The sequence below is a fragment of the Bos indicus genome, chromosome 4, assembly GCF_029378745.1.
Source record: "Bos indicus isolate NIAB-ARS_2022 breed Sahiwal x Tharparkar chromosome 4, NIAB-ARS_B.indTharparkar_mat_pri_1.0, whole genome shotgun sequence".
Taxonomy (NCBI): Eukaryota; Metazoa; Chordata; class Mammalia; order Artiodactyla; family Bovidae; genus Bos; species Bos indicus.
The window spans coordinates 25,386,966-25,410,609 of NC_091763.1; the positions used below are offsets into that span (position 1 = coordinate 25,386,966).

Genomic DNA, 23,644 nt, shown 5'->3' on the forward strand with positions numbered 1-23,644 from the left:
AAGAAATATCAATAACTTCATATATGCAGATGACACCACCCTTATGGCAGAAAGTGAAGAGGAACTCAAAAGCCTCTTGATGAAAATGAAAGAGGAGAGTGAAAAAGTTGGCTTAAAGCTCAATATTCAGAAAACTAAGATCATGGCATCTGGTCCCATCACTTCATGGGAAATAGATGGGGAAACAGTGGAAACAGTGTCAGACTTTATTTTTGGGGGCTCCAAAATCACTGCAGATGGTGATTGCAGCCATGAAATTAAAAGATGCTTACTCCTTGGAAGGAAAGATATGACCAACTTAGATAGCATATTCAAAAGCAGAGACATTACTTTGGCAACAAAGGTTCGTCTAGTCAAGGCTATGGTTTTTCCTGTGGTCATGTGTGGATGTGAGAGTTGGACTGTGAAGAGAGCTGAGCACTGAAGAATTGATGGTTTTGAACTGTGGTGTTGGAGAAGACTCTTGAGAGTCCCTTGGACTGCAAGGAGATCCAACCAGTCCATTCTGAAGGAGATCAGCCCTGGGATTTCTTTGGAAAGAATGATGCTAAAGCTGAAACTCCAGTACTTTGGCCACCTCATGCAAAGAGTTGACTCATTGGAAAAGACTCTGATGCTTGGAGGGATTGGGGGCAGGAGGAGAAGGGAACGACAGAGGATGAGATGACTGGATGGCATCACTGACTCGATGGACGTGAGTCTGAGTGAACTCCGGGAGTTGGTGATGGACAGGGAGGCCTGGTGTGCTGCGATTCATGGGGTCGCAAAGAGTCAGACACAACTGAGTGACTGAACTGAACTGTACTGAATGTCTTCTGGATGGTTTATATAGAAATTCCCCCAATTTAATGAACCACATGATGCACTATATGCCAACTTTTGATCTGAGAATCAGACAGTCTTGGATTTGAACCCTTGCTCTATTATCTTGAGAAACTGTTTAGCTTCTCTAAGCCTCAGTTTCCTCCTAAGTAAAAAAAGAAATAAAACAAATACCATGGTCTACTGTAAGAGTCAGATGACGTTGGTGAAAACATCTAGCTTAGTTCCTGGGTCATGATAAATGTTTAAAAGATATGACTTTTCCCTTGAGTCTAAATCAGTAATTCCCAATCAGGAATGACTTCTCAACCCCTCTCCCACCTCACATATAAAAGGGGAATATGTGGCAATGTCTGGAAACATTTTCTATTTTCACAGCTGGGGTGTGTATGCTACTGACTTCTAGCAGATAGAGGTTAGGGATGCTGCCAACCATACTACAATCCACAGAGCAATTCCACCAACCCCAACAAAAATTTATCTGGCCTCAAATGTCAATAGTTGTAAAGGTTGAGAAGTCCTGCCCTAAAAGTATGCCTCCTTAACTTTAAAATCATGCTGGCCTAAAAATTTCCCCACTAGTACATCAGTGCTTGCCCATAAGAGCTTTATCTTAAATGTAAGTGCTCTCCACTCTATCAAAAGTAATAATGGTTAGGGAGTAAATAATAGCAGCTATTGTTTATTGACCACTTGCTATGTGCCAAACCCTGAGCTAAGATATGTTGGTCTTGTTTAATCACTAAGTCACATGTGACTCTTCGCCACTCCATGGACTGCAGTATGCCAGGCTTCCCTGTCCTTCACTATCTCCTGGAGTTCGCTCAAACTTATGTCCACTTAATCATGATGAGTGATGCCATCCAACCATCTCAGCCTCTGTCTCTCCCTTCTCCTCTTGCCCTTAATCTTTCCCAGCATCAGAATCTTTTCCAATGAGCCGGCTCTTCACATCAGATGGCCAAAATATTGGAGCTTCAGCATTAGTCCTACCAATGAATATTCAGGACTGATTTCCTTTAGGATTGACTGGTTGGATATTCTTGCTGTCCAAAAGACTTTCAAGAGTCTTTTCAAGTGCTCAGCCTTCTTCATGGTCCATCTATCACATCTGTACATGACTACTGGAAAAACTATGACCATGTGGGCCTTTGTCGGCAAAGTGATGTCTCGGCTTCTGAATATGCTGTCTAGGTTTATCATATCTTTTCTTCCAAGGAGCAAGCGTCTTTTAATTTCATGGCTGCAGTCACTATCCATGGTAATTTTGGAACCCCAAATCTGTCACTGTTTCCACTTTTTCCCCATTTATTTGCCATGATAGGATTGGATCCCATTATCATAGTTTTTTGAATGATGGGTTTTAAGCCAGCTTTTTCACTCCCCTTTTTCACTCTTATCAAGAGGCTCTTTAGTTCCTCTTTACTTTCTGCCATTAGAGTGGTATCATCTGCATATCTGAGGTTTTGATATAATTTGTGAAATGTCACATTCTAATATAAATTTTATGGCAATCCTTAAAATTGGTAGTGTAGATTTTTCTAAGTGGAAAATTGTAATAATGTTTTACTTTAACAATGGTCTGAGTGTCAAAATAATCAGCAAGTCTTTCAACTCCCATTCCTGGATCTTAACTTCAGCAACTTGGTACCTTGCAATGTCTATAAGGTCCTGTGAATTTTACCTTGGAACTATCTCTCAATTTCCTCTACTTTGATCTTCTTCCATGGTCATTACTGTACTCTGGGATCCATATATTCTTTTGAATTAGCATAACACCATTTTTGTTAATCTCTTGTCATTACTGTCTCTCCTAAACAGTACTCTTTCCTGCCATTTTCTTTCCAAAATAAAACTGGTAAATAACACTTCTCTGTACAAAATCTTTTAATAGTTCCCCAAGGTCCTCATGATCTGGCTTTATCTCCTTTCACTCCATTTCCCTCAAATCATTTCATCCCAACAAGTAGTGCAATCTTAAAATTCCAATAATCATGATTCAGAGATGTTAACGCTCTTGAGAAAATTATTATTCTATAATCAAGATTAAATGGTTTGAGTTTATTAGTATTCTTGTGTTAATGCATAATGCAAGAGAAATTCAAACCTCAACTAACTAGTAATGTTCTGTCAATATTGGGCAGGCAACTGGGGGAAAAAAAAGAGAAGAAAAAGTCATGATTTGCCCTGGTGTTCTCTTTCCATGCTGATGTTAAGTGTGGCTATCATTAGATTAGGGATTGGTGAGGGGAAAGACAAAAAGGTAATGAGTGGCTGTCAGGAGGTTAGCAGGAAGAGTGGAAGGGATAGGAAGCAACTGGGACCCACCCCTCTCTGTGCCAATGGTCTCTCCTACTTGGCACAAACTTGGCTCCTTTCAAAAAGCTGAAGTGAAATTACTAGTGTTTCTCCTTCACAAGTGCTGATGTAATTAGGTACAGATAAGACTGAGAGAAAATGAGGTTGAGCAGAACATGTGCATTTTATAGATTCATAATTTGGGACTGTTGCAAGTATAAGAAAAAATTAAATTTGCTAAGGAAACCCATTTTCAAACAGAATATAAGTCTAAAATAGCTTTTCTGAGTTATGAGAGGGCATGAGTAAAATTTCTAATAAATCCTCACTAAGTCAGATAAGTTGGCATCTGTCTACCTAACTCAATCCATCAAAAGTTAAAACAGTTTTATTTAACTGATGACAGTATTTCCCGTGATAGATTTTAATAAACATATAAAACTAATTTACAATCATGAGCACTTATTTCTGTATATATAAACCAGTAAGCACTTGATCAAAACTGTTTCATGAGATTCTTCTCCCTGCTACATCCTGTATTAAGCTCTAAAGTGAGCATTGTTCACATTTAACTTAAGCACTGCTTTTAGAACTTATCTGCCCCACCCTGTGACTCTACCATATCTCATCCTCATAACTCAAATCTGTCAAATTTTATCAGGGTTATAAAATCAATATTTTTCTTTAAAGTAGTGGGATTCTCCTTGCAGGGTAACAAACACTTCTGAATTCAGATCAGAGTTAAATACTCCTATTACGTACCCTAATGGTTCATTAGAGGAATTATCATGAGTGCTTTTGACTATTTCCAATTCATATAGCACACGAAATTTCTAATCTCATTTTGAAAGTAAGATCGCACTTCACCGTGTAGTTAGGAGAATGGAGAGATGGGAAGGATCAGAGACTGAAGAAACATGGTTTCTTTCCTTAAGGAAGACACAAAACCAGTGATCAAGTAATTGCACAAGTCTAAGAAAGTGTTGGATGTGGTCAAGAAAAGGAAGGTTCATGGGATTCGGAGTTATCAGGAAAGGACTTATTAAAGAAAGATGAGCTGTAAAGTAAGAGGATTGTGCTGTATCTTGTCTGCTTCTTGGAAATGGTGGCCAGTTGAGCTGTTAGCCCTGGGTCTGATCTCCTGAATGTATGCAGATTACAGAGTCCTTGGTTCAACTGAGATCTGTTGACATGAACGACAGAGAGCCCGAGAAGAGGAGATGGCTCATAGACTGGGGTATAAAAAAGAGAATTCAGAATTAGGCCTTCTTGGGGGAGGGGGAACAGTGGTGAGAGGGGGAAGGTATACCTCAGCGGAAGGGTGGGTGGGTGGCATGTAGAGCATTTAACTACTGAATTAAACCATCTCTCAGGAAATCTGACTCAAAGTCCTGGAGCATGTGGAAGTTTAGAGAAACAAAATGTGGGTCAAAACAAAGCAAGAAGACAGCACTGAGATGCAAAGAGATCAAAGAATGGTCTCAGTGAATCTCTGGAGCAGTGGAAACGTGTTGTGGCAGCCTGCTCAGGGATGGTGGGAGAGGCATTGCCAGCCTAGGGCAGATCCTTGAGAATAATCAGAAATGTACCAGGAAGAAAAGCCATTCAGGCAAAGAGAAAACATGACTCATACACAGATGCAGAAACGGCTTAGCATTATCTGAGGAGGGAGCCCTTGGCACATAATGGCCACTCAGTAATATGTGGTGGTGAATCAGTGGATATATGGAGCCAAATCCAGTGCTATGACATGGAGCAGAACAACAGGAAAGGTTGTCGAAACAAAGGGCTGGACCAGATTCCAGAAGCTTTGAAAACCACACAGTTTAGAGGGGATGTGGTAAGAAAAGTTTGTATTAAGTCAGCTAGTTCAGTTCAGTCTCTCAGTCGTGTCTGACTCTTTGCAGCCCCATGGACTGCAGCATGCTAGGCTTCCCTGTCCATCACCACCTTCCAGAGCTTGCTCAAACTCATGTCCATCACATCAGTGATGCCATCCAACCATCTCATCCTCTGTCATCCCCTTCTCCTCCTGCCTTCAATCTTTCCCAGCATTAGGGTCTTTTCCAAGAAGTCAGTTCTTACTATCAGATGGCCAAAGTATTGGAGTTTCAGCTTCAATATCAGTCCTTCCAATGAATATTCAGGACTGATCTCCTTTAGGATGGACTGTTTGGCTCTCCTTGCCATCCAAGGGGCTCTCAAGAGTCTTCTCCAACACCACAATTCAAAAGCATCAACTCTGCGGCACTCAGCTTTCTTTATAGTCCAACTCTCACATCCATACATGACTACTGGAAAAACCATAGCTTTGACTAGACAGACCTTTGTTGGCCAAGTAACGTCTCTGTTTTTTAATATGCTGTCTAGGTTGGTCATAGCTTTTCTTCTAAGGAGCAAGTGTCTTTTAATTTCATGGCTATAGTCATCATCTGTAGTGATTTTGGAGCCAAAAAAATAAAGTCTCTCACTATTTCCATAGTTTCCCTATCTATTTGCCATGAACTGAGGACCAGATGCCATGATCTTAGTTTACTGAATGTTGAGTTTTAAGCCAACCTTTTCATTCTCCTCTTTCACTTTCATCAAGGGGGTCTTTAGTTCTTTGCTTTCTGCCATAAGGGTGGTGTCATCTGCATATCTGAGGTTATTGATATTTTTCCCTGCAATCTTGATTCCAGCTGGTGCTTCCTCCAGTCCAGCATTTCTGATGATGTACTCTGCATATAAGTTAAATAAGCAGGGTGACAATATACAGCCTTGATGTACTCCTTTCCTGATTTGGAACCAGTCTGTAGTTCCACGTCCAGTTCTAACTGTTGCTTCTTGACCTGCATACAGATTTCTCAGGAGGCAGGTCAGGTGGTCTGGTATTCCCATCTCTTTCAGAATTTTCCACAGTTTGTTGTGATCCACACAGTCAAAGGCTTTGGCATAGTCAATAAAGCAGAAGCAAATGCTTTTCTGGAACTCTCTTGCTTTTTCGATGATCCAACAGATGTTAGCAATTTGATCTTTGGTTCCTCTGCCCTTTCTAAATCCAGCTTGACCATCTGGAATTTCACAGTTCATGTACTGTTGAAGCCTGGCTTGGAGAATTTTGAGCATTACTTTGCTAGCGTGTGAGATGAGTGCAATTGTGTGGTAGTTTGAGCATTCTTTGGCATTGCCTTTATTTGGGATTGGAATGAAAACTGACCTTTTCCAGTCCTGTGGGCACACACTCTTTTTATCACATGTACCTTCAAAGGCAATTCAGTAGCCCAGGCAAGAAGTTGCAGATAATTAATAAAAACACCAAATGTTAGCTCTTAACTAAATTTATATATGTGCATATAATTATGTATAGTTTTTGTAGTAAGTATATTGTTCTCTAACTCTCATTTTCAGCTCCATGGAATAACATTTCTAACCAGAAACTATTGTCTGGCAGAATTATATCTAAACAACAATGCAATATTTGATATTGAAGGTATGTCTTAAATTTTCTCTTTTAATTGAAAAGATTTTCAATTAAATAATAACTTTCAACTATGGTATTGCTGAGGAGGACATGGCAACCCACTCCAATATTGTTGCCTGTAGAATCCCATGGACAGAGAAGCCTGGTGAACTGCAGTCCATAAGAGCTACAGTACAAAGAGTTGGACATCACTGAAGCAATTTAGCACATACACATGCATGGTATTGCTAATGGTGTGGAAAACTCTGTTTTAACATTTCCATTGAAAATATATGATAGAAACTTAATTTTTAATGTTCTTATGTATATTTCATTTAAGATGTGCTGTTTGATTATGGTTTTAGCTCAATATTATCAAATGTCTTATCCAAGATGTTAAAGAATCTTTTTTTTTTTAACATAAAAATTTTGCCATTCTACTGCATCATTGGACACAAACTAGATATTGTGGAAGCAAATTTTTTAACAATGTTTGGGAGCATTAATAAAAATAATGACTTCATAAATAATCTTAAATGTTTTTACTGGTTATATTTTTTCCCAGTCAAATCTGTGTTTCACTCTGAGTTAATTTTGTATCTGCAACAATCTCTAAACTGATAATTACAAGCCAGGTATTAAAGTACTTGTATACTATTATCATGAGTAGTACAAAACATTTTTACTCATTTAAAAAAATGTTTTAAATCTTACACAAATATTTTATTTTTTTCAGGCCTGCACTATTTGCCTTCATTGCATATACTCCTGCTACATCACAATGAGTTAATAAACCTTGACGCAACAGTAAAAGAGTTAAAGGGAATGCTAAATCTGAAGACCCTAAGTATTAATCTGCACTTTATATGTCCATAATTTAAAAGTGATAACACACTATTTCATGTTTTGAATTTAAACTAGATCAGTGTTTTTAACAAAACTGCTTAGATGTTCCCGAAAACAAGACTAGATCTTAATCTCTTTAAAAATACATTTTAAAAAGAACAATAGGTAGAAAAAACTTTTGTGAAATGATACAGTATGAAAATGACAAAAGTGACCCAAAAGAAGTGTTACATGTTACATCTGTGTTTTGGGTTTTTACCTCAAAAGGAAGTTTTGGCATTTATTATATGATTCCACTTGTTCATATAAATGTCCAGAATGGGCACATTGATCAAGATAGCAACACTGAGAGGTAACTGCTTTTAAATAGATTAGTGTTTAACCCAGGGTTGGGGGATGAGGGTCTGTGGAGTGATAGCCTGGCATTTCTTTTTGGGGTGATGAAAATGTTTTGAAATGGAAGGTGGTAATGGTTGCACATCATGCAAAATACCAGCCTGGATGAAGCACAAGCTGGAATCAAGATTGCTGGGAGAAATGTCAATAACCTCAGATATCCAGATGTCACCACCCTTATGGCAGAAAGTGAAGAGGAGTTAAAGAGCCTCTTGATGAAAATGAAATGAGGAGAGTGAAGAAGTTGGCTTAAAACTCAACCTTCAAAAAGTGAAGATCATGGCATCCAGTCCCATCACTTCACAGCAGATAGATGGGGAAACAATGGAAACAGTGACAGACTATGTTCTTGGGCTCCAAAATCCTTGCAGATGGTGACTGCAGCCATGAAATTAAAAGATGCTTGCTCCTTGGAAGGAAAGCCATGACCAACCTAAACAGCATATTAAAAAGCAGAGATATTACTTTGCCAACAAAGGTCAATTTAGTCAAAGCTGTGGCTTTTTCAGTAGTCACGTATGGATGTGAGAGTAGGACCATAAAGAAAGCTGAGTGCCGAAAAATTGATGCTTTTGAATTGTGGTATTGGAGAGGACTCTCAAGAGTCCTTTGGACTGCAAGGAGATCAAACCAGTCCATCCTAAAGGAGATCAGTCCTGAATATTCATTGGTAGGACTGGTGCTGAAGCTGATGCTCCCAATACTTTGGCCACCTGATTTGAAGAACTGACTCATTGGACAAGACCCTGATGCTGCGAAAGATTGAAGGCAGGAGGAGAAGGGGACAACAGAGGATGAGTTGGTTGGTTGGATGGCATCATTGACTCAATGGACATGAGTTTGAGCAAACTCTGGGAGATAGTGAAGGGGAGGGAAGCATAGCGTGCTGCAGTCCATGGGGTCTCAAAGAGTTGAACACAACTGAGTGACTGAACAACAACGATTGCACAATTCTGTGAATATACTAAAAACTATGAATTGTGTATTTAAAATTAGTGAAGCCTATCATATGGAAATTATATTAATAAAGCTGACACCCACCCCCCCCCCCCACAAAAGAGCATATTTTAATGGAAGTTTTCCATTGGGTAAACCACAAACTTAATTCATAGATAACCAGGAACTGGCCTCAGTATTTGGAGAAAGTGTGAGATGGGTTGGAAAAATAAATAATACACAGTTCCTACTCTCAATAAGCTTATAGTGTTGAAGAGTAAATAAACTGGTACATGATGGCAATTCAGAACAAATGTTTCTAGGTGGACCAAGGGAAAAGAGTCAGAGCAGTGAATGGGTTTTCAGATTTCAGAGTTTGAAACTTCTTTCAGTTCAGTTCAGTTCAGTTCAGTCACTCAGTCATGTCCGACTCTTTCCGACCCCATGAATCGCAGCACGCCAGGCCTCCCTGTCCATCACCAACTCCCGGAGTTCACTCAGACTCATGTCCATTGAGTCGGTGATGCCATCCAGCCATCTCATCCTCTGTCATCCCCTTTTCCTCCTGCCCCCAATCCCTCCCAGCATCAGAGTCTTTTCCAATGAGTCAACTCTTTGCATGAGGTGGCCAAAGTACTGGAGTTTCAGCTTTAGCATCAGTCCTTCCAAAGAAGTCCCAGGACTGGTCTCCTTTAGAATGCACTGGTTGGATCTCCTTGCAGTCCAAGGGACTCTCAAGAGTCTTCTCCAACACCACAGTTCAAAAGCATCAATTCTGCGGTGCTCAGCTTTCTTCACAGTCCAACTCTCACATCCATACATGACCACAGGAAAAACCATAGCCTTGACTAGATGGCCCTTTGTTGCCAAAGCAATGTCTCTGCTTTTCAATATGCTATCTAGGTTGGTCATAACTTTCCTTCCAAGGAGTAAGCGTCTTTTAATTTCATGGCTGCAATCACCATCTGCAGTGATTTTGGAGCCCCCAGAAATAAATTCTGACACTGTTTCCACTGTTTCCCCATCTATTTCCCATGAAGTGATGGGACTAGATGCCATGATCTTAGTTTTCTGAATGTTGAGCTTTAAGCCAACTTTTTCACTCTCCTCTTTCACTTTCATCAAGAGAAACTTCTTTATACAGTGTCAAAATATAGATATTTTCTTTCCCCCCTATTTATTTTGTATTATTTTCTCAGAATTGCCTGAGACAGTGCTTTAAATATGTTTAAACTGCTGTTGTTGGTGGAGGTCTTGATCAGATCAAAACATAATTATTAAAGTTTTCAAATATTTTCAGTGTTGATTAGTTATAGCTACTGTAAGGAGAAATTATTTAAGTGCTTATAGGTAGGTTCTTAAACTAACTATTAAGATTACCCTAAGTTCATGGGAATTCAGTGCTTATTTTTGAGATGTAATAAAGTCTATTAAAGACTTATCAGGATTGACATGCATATTTGTATCTGGCCCTTCTGTGCTGAACAAGTGCTTCTGTGATTAAGAGACTGGTTATGCAAGATCTACTCTACCTTACCTTCACTTTTCTGTAAAATGGGCTAATAGCTACCTCTCAGAATTGCTTCAAATATTAAACTAATTCTGTAAAATACGTGGGCTTTTTTTCCTTTCTTTTGGCTGCTCTGTGTGGCTTGTAGGATCTGTTTCCTGACCAGGGACTGACCCCATTTGTAACAACAAAAATGTTATTTTACTATGGATTGTGTAAAGTTGGATAATGAATTAAGATGCACATGGTCTAGAAATTCTGCGTATTGGTAAAGAGATTTTTTTTAATTGACATTTTAAATAATCATTATAATAACATGTTTGAGTGTTGAGAAAATACTTTCTTATAATATTCTCATTTAAATCTTCATAACAATCCAATGATGTGATTAGCATGATGTGATTAGAATTATTCCCTCTTTAATGGTAGAAATGCAGGGCTCAGAGCTTTAACTAGACTACTATGGAATGTTAAAACTTAAACTCATACTGTGCTTCTTTTATTTATCATTCATTCATTCAATAAATATTTATCATGCATTCACTGAGTGATACTCTTCTAGATGGGGACATAAAGGTACACAAGAAAGACCCCATCTGGATCTGTATGGAGCTTACAGTTTTCTAACAGTCAACCTTTGTATTTCCTGAAGACCTGAGGTGCCTGAATGCAAAACCAATTGGACAATTTGCCAAATATAAGAGCTCGATAATTTAAGCAAATTTATTTTACAAGGCAAGATTTGGAGGTTAGCAATCAAGGTTGCCATCATAGTCAACAAAGTTATGCCCTAAACAGAAGTGCCTGGTGGGGGCAGGGGATGGGCTGGGGTGTGAATGGAGTCTGAAATTCAATTCAGTGCCTGCCTCCCGTAGGAAGCCTCTGTGTGGCCACAGAGTAGTGTCAGCCCTGAGGTGGGGTGCAGGAGTGCCTTTTCCTGCTCTCTGAAAGTCTATTAGCTCAGCCTGGTAGTGTAAGGTCCACACCATTGCCTGTCACAACGTTTTAAGTGACCTCTACTTAAAAATCATAGTGATGTAATTCGTTATATAAATTGTTATAACTGAGAATCTTAGAGGGATTTTTTTTTTTAATAGAGAAAATGGTGTGTATAATTGCCCCTCCCCCCCAAAAAAAATTTCTTAAAAATTTTAGTACCAAATATGCAGTTTGAACCCTTACCTCATTTTGGTTAAAGATATTATATTTTTAAAAAATGTTGGCATTTACTAGCTACTCAGCATTTGGTCCCATCACTTCATGGGAAATAGATGGGGAAACAGTGGAAACAGTGTCAGACTTTATTTTGGGGGGCTCCAAAATCACTGCAGATGGTGACTGCAGCCATGAAATTAAAAGATGCTTACTCCTTGGAAGAAAAGTTATGACCAACCTAGATAGCATATTCAAAAGCAGAGACATATACTTTGCCAACAAAGGTCCGTCTAGTCAAGGCTATGGTTTTTCCAGTGGTCATGTATGGATGTGAGAGTTGGACTGTGAAGAAGGCTGAGCACCGAAGAATTGATGCTTTTGAACTGTGGTGTTGGAGAAGACTCTTGAGAGTCCCTTGGACTGCAAGGAAATCCAACCAGTCCATTCTGAAAGAGATCAGCCCTGGAATTTCTTTGGAAGGACTGATGCTAAAGCTGAAACTCCAGTACTTTGGCCACCTCACGCGAAGAGTTGACTCATTGGAAAAGACTCTGATGCTGGGAGGGATTGGGGGCAGGAGGAAAAGGGGACGACAGAGGATGAGATGGCTGGATGGCATCACTGACTCGATGGACGTGAGTCTGGGTGAACTCCGGGAGTTGGTGATGGACAGGGAGGCCTGGCGTGCTGCGATTCATGGGGTCAGAAAGAGTCGGACACTGCTGAGCTACTGAACTGAACTGAACTGAACTGAATTATATTTGTGCAGTAATGTCCCCAAATTAAGTTTCTATAAGGTTCATTTGCAATCACAGAATAGACTCAGCTCATTAACTAAAATGAGAAATCCATGTATTTTCAAGTGTTAAGAATTTTGTCTTTTCAAGTTGTAAAAACTGTATAAAATGCTAAAATGTTATTATTCCACTTCAATTACCAGTTCTTTAGAGGGTGAGAAAATAGCCTGGAGGGTAAACCTCTAATCCATTTCAGCACTGCACCCTCCACTGGCATTTATGAAGAGAACTGCCGAGAGATTGCCCAAGATTGCTCCCATGGCTGGGAGCTTCAGGGAGGCCTAAAACTGCTGCAGAGTGTGAGGTCCTGGAAACTGGAATTCCTGACTTCCAGGCTGAGTCAGGCAGGACACACCTTTTCTCTCCAGGCAGTCTTCCTTTCCACACCCTTCCTCTCTTGCTCCATTTTCCTCTTCCCTTCTCTCCTCCAAACTCTTTCTAAATCTGTACTGGTGTCGAAGACCTGCTTTGTGGCTGCAGACTTTCACAGACCTTCAGCCTCCCTGCCTCTTTGCCTACATGGAAAAAAACATTCCAACAGCAACAAAATGCTGAACCCATTCTGTTTCTAAATCTTTAGTCTCCCCATTTCTAATTGTCTCTGTGTTTCATGAAGCTCCACTATTAGAAGGTATATTTGGATTCCCACATTCCAGAATTGTTAAGACTTGCTTTCCTTGCAGTCTTTAAGGATTCACCATTGGAGACAGGAAATGCCCCTTCTCAAAGGTGCGATCTCCAGCTTTTACAGATTCTGATCTTAAGCATATCCTGTCCCGCCCTTCCCCAGTTGGCCGCAGTCCACTGCTGATGGCAATAGTCAGGGAGTGAAGAGGGATGCTGAGAGGTCATTGTGGGATCATGGTCTCAATGGTCTCTTTATTTACTTGGCCAAGTCAGGTCTTAGTTGTAGCACACAGGGTCTTCATTGTGTCTTGTGGGATCGTTCCTCATGATGCACAGACTCTCTAGTTAGTTGCTCCATGGCTTGTGGGATCTTAGTTCCCTGTCAACTACAAATTGGTGCTTGCCAAGATGGTTGCCAACGACTGAACAACAAGGGCATTTGCCATGGCCATCAGAGACTAAACCCCGCACTGTTGACCTTCAACACCCCCTGAGAGAGTTCAGGGTGGAGTAAGGCACTCTGTGCTTCAGGCAATCTTGTGGGACAGGACTTTAGATAGAAGTTTTAGGAACAGATTTTACGATCCCAATTCTTGCATCTCCTCATATCTAGAAAAGCCCTAAATTCCTTCATGGTGACATCAGGTCCTAGCAACAAACTTTTTCTAAAATGAATGCTTAATGGTATTGAACTCCGCCTTCATCAAAATCCTCTATATTGACCTTCTCCTACTACCTCTTTGGAGCAGTCTCTTAGAGCTATCTGCGGTGCTGCCTCCCGGGCTGCAGTCCTCATTTTGCCCCAAATAAAACTTAATTTGCAACTCTCAAGTTGTACATCTTTTTAGTCAACATGATCAAGGATTGACCCTATGGCCCCTGCATCGCAAAGCAAATTCTTAACCATTAGATCACCAAGGAAGTCCCTCAATGGTTACTTTATCTGAGACTCTTTACCCCGAAATGCCCCTCGAGGTTAGGACTACTTCTCCCATACAATGCAGTAGAACAGTCCACTCTATTAAAAAGCCAGCTGGATCTTTTATTGCTATTTATCCTGAAAGAGCATCCCTCACTCTCTTAACCCCTGGTTTAGTTCAAGTTTGTCTTTCAAAAATCAGATATCACTTCCATATTCAGGACAAGCTGTGGCCCAGAGATTTTAGTTGAAATGGTAACAGTGGAGATTCTGATCTTGTAAATAACCTTGAGCCAGAACCTCTGTCTGATTGTTGACAGCTAAGCTTGGAGAAGGCAATGGCAACCCACTCCAGTACTTTTGCCTGGAAAATCCCATGGACAGAGGAGCCTGGTGGGCTACAGTCCTTGGGGTCACTAGAGTTGGACACAACTGAGCGACTTCACTTTCACTTTCATGCATTGGAGAAGGAAATGGCAACCCACTCCAGTGTTCTTGCCTGGAGGATCCCAGGGACGGGGAGCCTGGTGGGCTGCCGTCTATGGGGTCGCACAGAGTTGGACACGACTGTAGCGACTTAGCAGCAGCAGCAGCAGCAAGCTTCCTTCCACAGGCTTCTCTGTACAGACACAGATGGAACTGCTTTTAACTTCTCTATATCATTTCCTAATCTATTAAAATGAACATGCTGACACATTATTAATTACATCAGCTTTCTTCAAAGATGATCTTAAAAATATTCAGGTTCATTTAAATGGGATTTTACATTTTGCTTTAAAAGTTAACTGGTGCTAATTATTTAGATAAATTTTTTTTCCTCTTCTGTTTCCATAAATAGCTTCACACATGTGACTCATGGAGCTCAAGCTTGTGCAGTAAAGTAGTAGAAACATTTTGATATATTATTGGGTAGATGTAAATTGCTTAGACTCAGAATCCCAAATTAAGATAAGCAAGACAGTGCTGGCGCCATCAAGGTGTACTCTATAAGTAGCCTAGAGGAAAGGTGGATTAAATAGTATTAACCTATTGAAAGTGAAAGTGTAAGCAATTTCACTTCATAGTTCCTGAAAGAATGTACCCATACATCATAGAAGGCTTTCAGAACTTTCAGACACAGGAAACTGATATCATATCTTTGAAACTTTATTTATGGTAATTTTAGTAGCATCAGTCCAAAACTCATAAATCCAAAATATTTAATGCTTGATAGTATGGAGGGGAAAAAAGAATTAAAAATAAGATTGCTTCCTTCTAAAATTTGAGTAAGAAAAAAAGTGAATAATAAAAACAGAATAATTTTAAATTATTTAATTCTATTTTTTAAAGTTAACTTAGAGACTGAGAATAATAGCCCAGTTTTCTGACTTGCTACCACTTAGATTTTATGATGAGATGAATGTTGAACCACAATAAGCACGAGCTTTTAGTATTATGACACCTTTTTAATAAGCAATATTAGTAGATCCAAATTTGGTGATTCGTTTAGCAAAAGCCAGAAGTATTACAATACATAAATAAGTTAGTTAACCAAGCACTAGGAAGAAAACCAAGAGAAGGAATTAAATAGTAATGTTCTCAGAGGGAAAACAGACTATGAAGGGTATCCCCAAAGTCAACGTCACTGTAAGATGCTTGTGCATTTTCCACTAACATCACATGCAAAGGCAGACTCTGCTCCTAGCTGCTACAATGTAGGACAGGGCTATGAGGTGTCGGATGTGATTCTCCAAGTCAGTAACCACGGAGCAGCCTTATGCACAATAGTGCGTGTGAATTTTTCTTCCTCCTAAACTCTCATTAAAAACAACAGTGCTTTGCTTTTATATTCTTGAAGGTGATCGTTTTCTTCTTTTTCTGGCTGAAACTACAATGCATGATCGCTGTGGATCTTTTTAAATCTGTCCTTATTACTGGTTTAATATACATCCATTCTATTCCCCATCCTATAGTTATAATTATTTTGTTATGTTAAATTCCTTGTCTTTTAAGATTAAAATTCAAACCAGTTTTGTCACTTAAGAAATCTTGAAAAATATCCATTTTATTTTTCCTCTAGTTTCCCCCAATACATACATATTTCCTTTCTTTTAAATTTTCTTGTTGCCCCTGGCTCTACATTTTCTTTTATGCCTTTCCTCGTATAACTTTTGTTTATTATGCACCAGGTGTCTTCCATTGCCTGCTTTAAGTCCCTCTAAAGCTCATGTTTTCCACAGGGAATAGCTATATATAACGATTTTATTAGCCGGAAAAGTTAGTGTTTATACAACAAATATCAGAATGTTTTATTTCCTGCAGAAAAAAGCATGCAGATAATTAGCTTCTTCAGTTTTTATCTAAACAGTTTGTTTTTCAAGCATGCCCTCTGCCCCTGTCTTCTTTATGTTGCAAACTCTTCTTTATAAATATTAATCAGTTTTTTCCTGGGTTTCCAGTGCTTAATACTTTCATGCTTTTATCAAACTTAGTATTCTATAAATAGTCAAATGCTACAGCTAAATGTACATTAAATGAGCCTCATTTTGTTGAGTGATATTTGTACAATAGTTGGAGCTCTTTCTGTTACTGCCATCTAGTGGTTCTCCTCACTAGGTATATTTTCCAGAATTATTTTCTAGAAATTCCATGTAGGCAGAATCCAATAGCTAAAGATATCCAAGTGAAAATTATAAAAGACTGTATTGAAATAACCCTGCTTAATATTATCTAAAGAAGGAGAGGGAAAATATTCTACCTTTTCTCTGGAAAATAAAATACAACTTCCAGTTGAAGATTTTTTAAATGTTGATGCATTTTTTAAAATCTTCTGATGCCTAAGGGATGTCATGAGAGAAATGCCAGGAGTTCTTCTGCATTAGCATGCCTCCCACCTCCAGCAACTGGATTAGCGAGCATGGTTCTTTAGGTATCCTAGCACCTCCACACAAGGAAATCCGAAGCCCCCGTGCTTGGCCAGAGGCATGCGGGGTGCAAAACCAGCATCTGTTCACCTCTGCTCCTGCTGAGACCTGAAGCTGCTACTGGCTTTACATATTCTGAACTAGGCACAATGGTGGGAAGCCAAGAAAGAAAACTCTGTTCAAACGGTGTACCACATCTCAGCTCATCTCCTCACAGACACCGATGTGACCTTTGAGAGGGGAAGAAGAGAACCAAATGAGCAAATCCTTTAATAAAGAGCAGCAGCAGGAACCCTCTTTTATTGCTGTTCAGTTGCTCAGTCATGTCCGACTCTGCAACACCTGGACTGCAGCACACCAGGCTTCCCTGTCCATCACCATCTCCCAGCGTTTGCTCAAACTCACGTCCACTGAGACAATGATGCCATTCAACTATCTCATCCTCTGTGGTCCCCTTCTCTTCCTGCCTTCAATCTTCTCAGAACCCTCTAGAGCTGATATTAAGTTCTTCCTTTACTGATTAATTTATGGACATGTTAAAAAATTTCCCATTTGTGGCAGATTTGGGTCACAGATACATCCTCAGCACCTAGCACAGTTCCTAAAAGATAGTAAGCATTCCAAAAATTTTTGTTGAATGAATGAATTTAACAGATAGAAAAAGTAAGTCCTGCAATGAATAGGTAAGGTTTTGATGAAACCAAAAGTCTGTGAAGCAGGGCTTCATATATACTTATGTTTTATATTAATCTTGCGATTTTTCATATAATGTGTTAAATGAAACTGATTTCAAAATCTGACATCTTAATTTGGCTTCTTTGTTTGCAGCTCTCTACCAAAACCCTTTGTGCCAGTATAACCTGTATCGTCTGTATATAATCTACCACCTTCCAGGAGTCGAGTTGCTTGACCGAAATCGTAAGAGCATTTCTTCTTGAAGAGAAATATTGGAGAGCCAGTCTTATAACTCAGTGGTTTAAAATGCTGATGATCTTTGATCTTTGAAAATAACTGTCTTTGTAAATGAAAGTTTTTCAATTATTTATTTTTGAAATTTTTGCTGAATGAAGTTTGCTCTAGTTTAGGAGCTTGTCTGTTGATGACTTCATAGGAAAGACCATCTAACAGAGCCTGGAGAAAGGTCTCCTTTTGATTCTAGCTTTGTCTTTTTTAAATTTTTATTTTTTTGTCAGTTATGTATTGAATACTTATTCGCTGACCCCCTGGCACTCTTTTAATTTTTTATTTCAAAAATGAGACAATTGGACTAAATCTCTTAAGGCTTAGCCTATTTAAATTCTAAAAGTCATATTCATATGTGAAACAAATTGCCAGTCCAGGTTCGATGCATGACACAGGATGCTCAGGGCTGGTGCACTGGGATGACCCAGAGGGATGGTATGGGGAGGGAAGTGGGTTCAGGATGCGGAACACGTGTACACCTGTGGTGGATTCATGTTGATGTACGGCAAAACCAATACAATATTGTAAAGTAATTAGCCGCCAATTAAAATAAATAAATTTATATTAAAAAAATAAGTCATATTCTTTGAAATTCTGCAAGTATATATGCATATATATATACTAAAACATGTAATCAATCATAACCTCTTTGTGATATATTTTTAGACATTGCAGACAAACTAGTATGTCTGGTTTGTATAAGCCACAAAAAAATAATCAACCTCAGTGCATTATATTTTACATTTTTTGAGGTCTCTTTTACCCATAAGTGCTATTTACCTACTTACCTACTCACCTTTCCACAGATGTGAACATTTTTAATCATTTGTAACTGAGTAACTTCTTAATGAGGATATATTAAAACCATATGTTTATTCTTCTTTTTCCTCATAGCCTTGAGGAAAAGAAGAGATGTAGCACAGTTGTAATTTCAATCATCCATGGTGATGCATTAGAATGTCTGGATGAGATAAGATAGATCTGTGCCCTGTGACATGAGGGACATATATTGAGCTTGTAAGATTAAGGAATTAGCTTGGTAGAGTTTTTACAAATTAATTATGACAGGATGTTTACATACAACGTAATTAGGACAAATCCATTTTTGACAGAAATTCTATTTTTTTACTCACTCTGCATATAATGCCATGCAATAACATTGCTTTTTTGCATTTGTCAGAAGTTACAGAAAAGGAAAGAAGGTCGATGATTACGCTTTTTAACCATAAAAAGGCTCATATTGTTCAATCAATAGCATTCAGAGGAAAAGTAGATGCCTCATGGGATCCTCGATCACCATTGAAGCAAAAACCAGCGCAGAGAGTACCTTCAGGTATTTTGAAAAAAGAAAAAAAATGTAATTAAAACTGCACAAGCTTTTGGTTAATTTGATTATAATAACTTCAATTTACAGTAAGCTAAGCACTTACGTACTGAAATATTTTCTAATTTTATTAGCCTAAGTATGCGACCTTCATCATCATTTGTGTATATTAAATTAAATAAGATAATGTGATAACAATAACACATTGACGTCCACACCCCAATATCTAGCACAACATAAAGGGCTCAGTGAATAAGCTGCAATTGCTACTATTACCAATGACTCTGGACAATTTCATGAATTAAGGCTATATGTTTTTGATAATATAGAAAAATATTAAAAATAAATAAAGATCATTGCAATTCCTGCATCCAGAAATAAACATTGTTATTTGGTTGTACTCTCATACACTGTGATCATAGGTGATCATATGTAAGTATAACTTGAATATCTTCAGTAATGTATTCATTAGTTGGAATTTAACTTTCTTGTATGTAACAGAAACCCAACTACAGTGACTTAAGCAAATAGAGCTTTACTTTACTCACACAACAAAGAGTGTCCAAGGTTAGTATAAAGTTAAATGATGTTTTCGGTGTTTGAGAATACATCTATCTTTTGTTCTGTGATTCTTAATCTGCTTTATGGTTGCCAAGTGGTTATTGTACCATCAGGTATCACATGGGGAGATGAAAAATGGTGCAAAGACAAAAAGCCTTTTCCTCATGACATTTTGCCAATGAGACAACATATATTTGAAAAATAACCAAATAGATTCTCTAGAAACAAAGGGAAAGATATTAAATTGGAAAATAGTTTTGAAGAAATTACCCAAAATGCAACATAGAAAAATAAGCAGGTGATAAGGAGACATTTGGAAATAATGTTTACTTCCTATATAAATTTAGTAATAAATGTTGTAATCCCACAGGGAAAAATAGAGAAATTGGGCTGAAGGTAATGTTTGAAATGGTAATGGCTGGCAATTTTCCGAATTTGTTTAAATGTTATAAATCCTTAGATTCACCAGACACAATCAATTCAAAAACATAAAAGACATAAAGCAGCAACAAATATCCACACCAAAGGCAAAATGAGGTTAAAATAGAGAGAAAATTGTAGATTACCTACAAAAGAATAATTTATAGATTTACAACACACTCAACTGCAATTATGGAAATCAGAAGACAGTGATCTAATACTTTTAAAATACTAAGGAAAATAAATAATCAACCAAGAATTCTGCAACCAGCTAAATTATTATTCAAGAATGAGCAAGATTAAAAAAACGGCAAAATCAAAATGAAAAGTCAACTTTTTATCATGAAGTTTTTCCAACAGAAATGGTTGAAAAAATATTAAACACTTATACATGTCCCTGTATATTCAACAATTAATATTATACTGTATTCACCATCATCTATGGAGAAAGCAATGGCACCCCACTCCAGTACTCTTGCCTGGAAAATCCCATGGATGAAGGAGTCTGGTGGGCTGTAGTCCATGGGGTCGCGAAGAGTCGGACCGACTGAGCTACTTCCCTTTCACTTTTCACTTTCATGCATTGGAGAAGGAAATGGCAACCCACTCCAGTGTTCTTGCCTGGAGAATCCCAGGGACAGGGGAGCCTGTCTATGGGGTCGCACAGAGTTGGACACGACTGAAGCGACTTAGCAGCAGCATGAGGCTTTACTTCTTATGTAAACTCAAAAATATCAAGTATTGATGAACCATTTAAATGCTTCAGTAGCAGACATAATGAAATTTCCTTCCTAAATAATTTGGCCTGTAAATTTAAAAAATAAGGACATTCTTCTATAAAGCCACAATGCCATAATCACACCTAAGAAAAACAGTGTATTTATATTTAATTTTTATATGTTATTTAATATATAATCCATATTCAAATTTCCCACTTGTTCCAAGATGACTTCTACAACTGCTTTTCCAAACCAGAGTCCAGTCAGAGTTCACAATTATGTTTGGTTGTTGTGGTTCTTCATTGTTGTTTAGTCGATAAGTCGTGTCCAGCTCTTTGCGACCCCATGGACTGCAGCATGCCATGGTTCCCTGTCCTTCACTTCTTCTGGAGTTTGCTCAGACTCGACCATTGAGTTGGTGATGCCATCCAACTATCTCAGTCTCTTTTAATTTAAAATAGCCTCCATTGTTTTCCCATGACTTTTTGAAGGGACCAGGCCAGTTACATTATAGAATGTCTCGATTTGTATGATTGTTTCCACAGAGTATAATTTGACATATTCCTCAATCCCCTATATATCCCATAGAATAGGAGAAATACCTGGAGGACATGTTCTGGATGCAGAAGGCTATAGTGTAGAGCAATGATTATCAAAGTGTAGTCCCCCAAATCAGCAGCAGCATCAGTTAGTAACTTGCTGCAGATGCACATGCCCAGGAAGCTATGTTTTAACAAACCTTTCAGGTGATTCTGATGCATACTCCCACTAAGAGAACAACCAGTGTAGAGGCAAGAAACACGTTTTAGGATCAGATTCTCCTGGATCTAAACACCAGCTCTGCTAGTAATTACACGTTTTGTTTTGGACATGACTTTGCTTCAGCCTCCTGATTTTTAAAAAGCGGATGATATGTTCTTTTGGCTGTCAGGATGCTTATTACACAAACCATTGCACCACCTGATTTGACACATAACAACTGCATGATAAGTTGGACTGTTCTATTGGTTAGCCACTTGGTTTTTCTTTTAGTTCATGTAAAAGCTAATACTCAAACTAAATGCTACTGGATTAGTGGCGGGGCAGGGCGATAAGCCATGCTGTAGTAGAAAAGGAACCTCTGGAGAGAAAATCCCCACTCTTAGAAACAACCAATGCACCTATTAACAAGCAATATAAGACCACCCCCATCTGTTTATCATACGTAGAGTGTTTTCCAAGTGTGAGGAGGATAGCTGACTACTACCTTTAGAGCTTTACATTTCTTTCATATCAAATCTCCAAAAACAAAATTAGGGAAGAAAGGATAGAGAGAGTATTTCATTGCATTTGAAATCTTTCTTCTTAATCCACATTCTTAATTCATAGATAGGTTGACTATAACCCTCCCCCAAATTGGCAGCATGACCCTAATTAATCTCTCAATCTCCATTTTCCACAAACCAAACATTTATAATGAACTTAGTAGAACTCCCTATGTAAGCTCTTAAAATTGTGCCTTATAGTTTTATAGTTTCTGTATTTGTTCTTACTGTGATGTGCACATTGAGGATGATATTCTTTCACTGGAAATGAACTATACTTGAAAATGTTTATAGAGCAGTTGTAACACCACATTTTGATTTTATTACTCTTTGCCCTAAATTGAGAAAGAAATCAATTGTATTCCAAATAGCTTGAGAAGCAAGGACAACTTGAAATTTCTTCAAATCCCAGGAATAAAATTAAAAAACACAACTGGAAGAAATATTTGCAGTATATACAATAGGCAAAAGTTAATGCCCATTATATCAAAGGATCCTATAAATCAATTTGAAAACTAGTGACAAAAGATGTGGACATTATAGAAGGAAATAAATGTGACATCCAACAATCAACCCCACTAGTGAGCAAGTAAGTGCAAATTAAAGCAATGAGATGCCATTTTCATCCTGCAGTTAGGCAAACACTGGAAAGGCTGGTGAAGTGGAGGAGAGACAAAAGCATAACTCATACATAATTGGTGGGAGTGTAAATTAGTTCAACTTTCTTGCAAGGTCATATGGCAATGTGACAGAACCCATGCACATATAAAATATGCAACCTATTCAACACAGCAACTAAATTTGAAATCTCTCTACTACAGAAGTATCTGCACACACACAAACAGATACATGTATAAAGTGCTAATTGAAACATTTTTTGTAATAGAAAAACAGTAGAAAGTCTAAATGGTCACTCATAGAAAGTTAACTTATGGCACATCCTTACAATACAAACTATTGGATTAAAGAATCATTCTGTGATAAATCTTGAATACAAAAAAAAAAAAAAAGATGCATTTTGAGTAATATAATGCATTCCCTGCTCTAGGGGATCTTCCCAACCCAGGGATCAAACCCAGGTCTCCTGCACTGAAGGCAGTTTCTTTACCAACTGAATCACCAGGGAAGCCCAATATAATGCGGAGTAATGACAAAATTCGAATTCTGTCAGCAAATAAATCTTTTTGTATATGTATGTGAGTACACATGTATACACACACAGGAGGCTGGAAGCATACATACAAAACACTTAATAGTGATAGTACTGATAATGAGGAACTGGAAAGGTCAAAGGGGAATTTCACTTTTTACTGTTTTCTTATTTATATTCATCATAAGCAAAATGTGAGCTTTTTGTAGTCGAAAATGTAGACAGAGTCTGGGGAGATCAGCAAAGAAATGGAAGACTTGCACCAGCCACTTGTAATGGGAACGATGCCTTGAACCCCTCTCCTAAGGCAGAGTGTCCCCGCTGCCTGTGGGTTGGCAAGAGCTCAGACTGTGGGCTCTGCTGGTCCAACAGGTGTTGGTACATTCCATCCCTAGCCTGGCACTGGGCCTCTGGAGAGGAATAAACAAAGCAAGGACAGTCTCGAGAAGATACCATAGGAAATCCAAGCTTTGAGGACTAGCCTTTGAGCTCCAAAGCTAGGGAAGATGTAGAATCTTATGACCTAGGATTTGTTTATTCTGTTTCTTTGAA

The 23,644-nt window shown here is 38.5% G+C and overlaps 1 protein-coding gene across 2 annotated transcripts in view; it reads left to right on the forward strand.

Moving 5' to 3' along the window:
• The window catches only part of LRRC72 (leucine rich repeat containing 72), a 76,838-nt gene that overhangs the window by 44,689 nt on the left and 8,505 nt on the right, over positions 1-23,644 (forward strand). For both annotated transcript variants that reach the window (XM_070787564.1, XM_070787563.1), the window contains exons 4-7: positions 6,511-6,592; positions 7,299-7,409; positions 17,480-17,569; positions 18,795-18,947. In XM_070787564.1, coding sequence (XP_070643665.1) covers positions 6,511-6,592; positions 7,299-7,409; positions 17,480-17,569; positions 18,795-18,947 — 436 coding nt within the window. The remainder of the gene's footprint in view (positions 1-6,510; positions 6,593-7,298; positions 7,410-17,479; positions 17,570-18,794; positions 18,948-23,644) is intronic.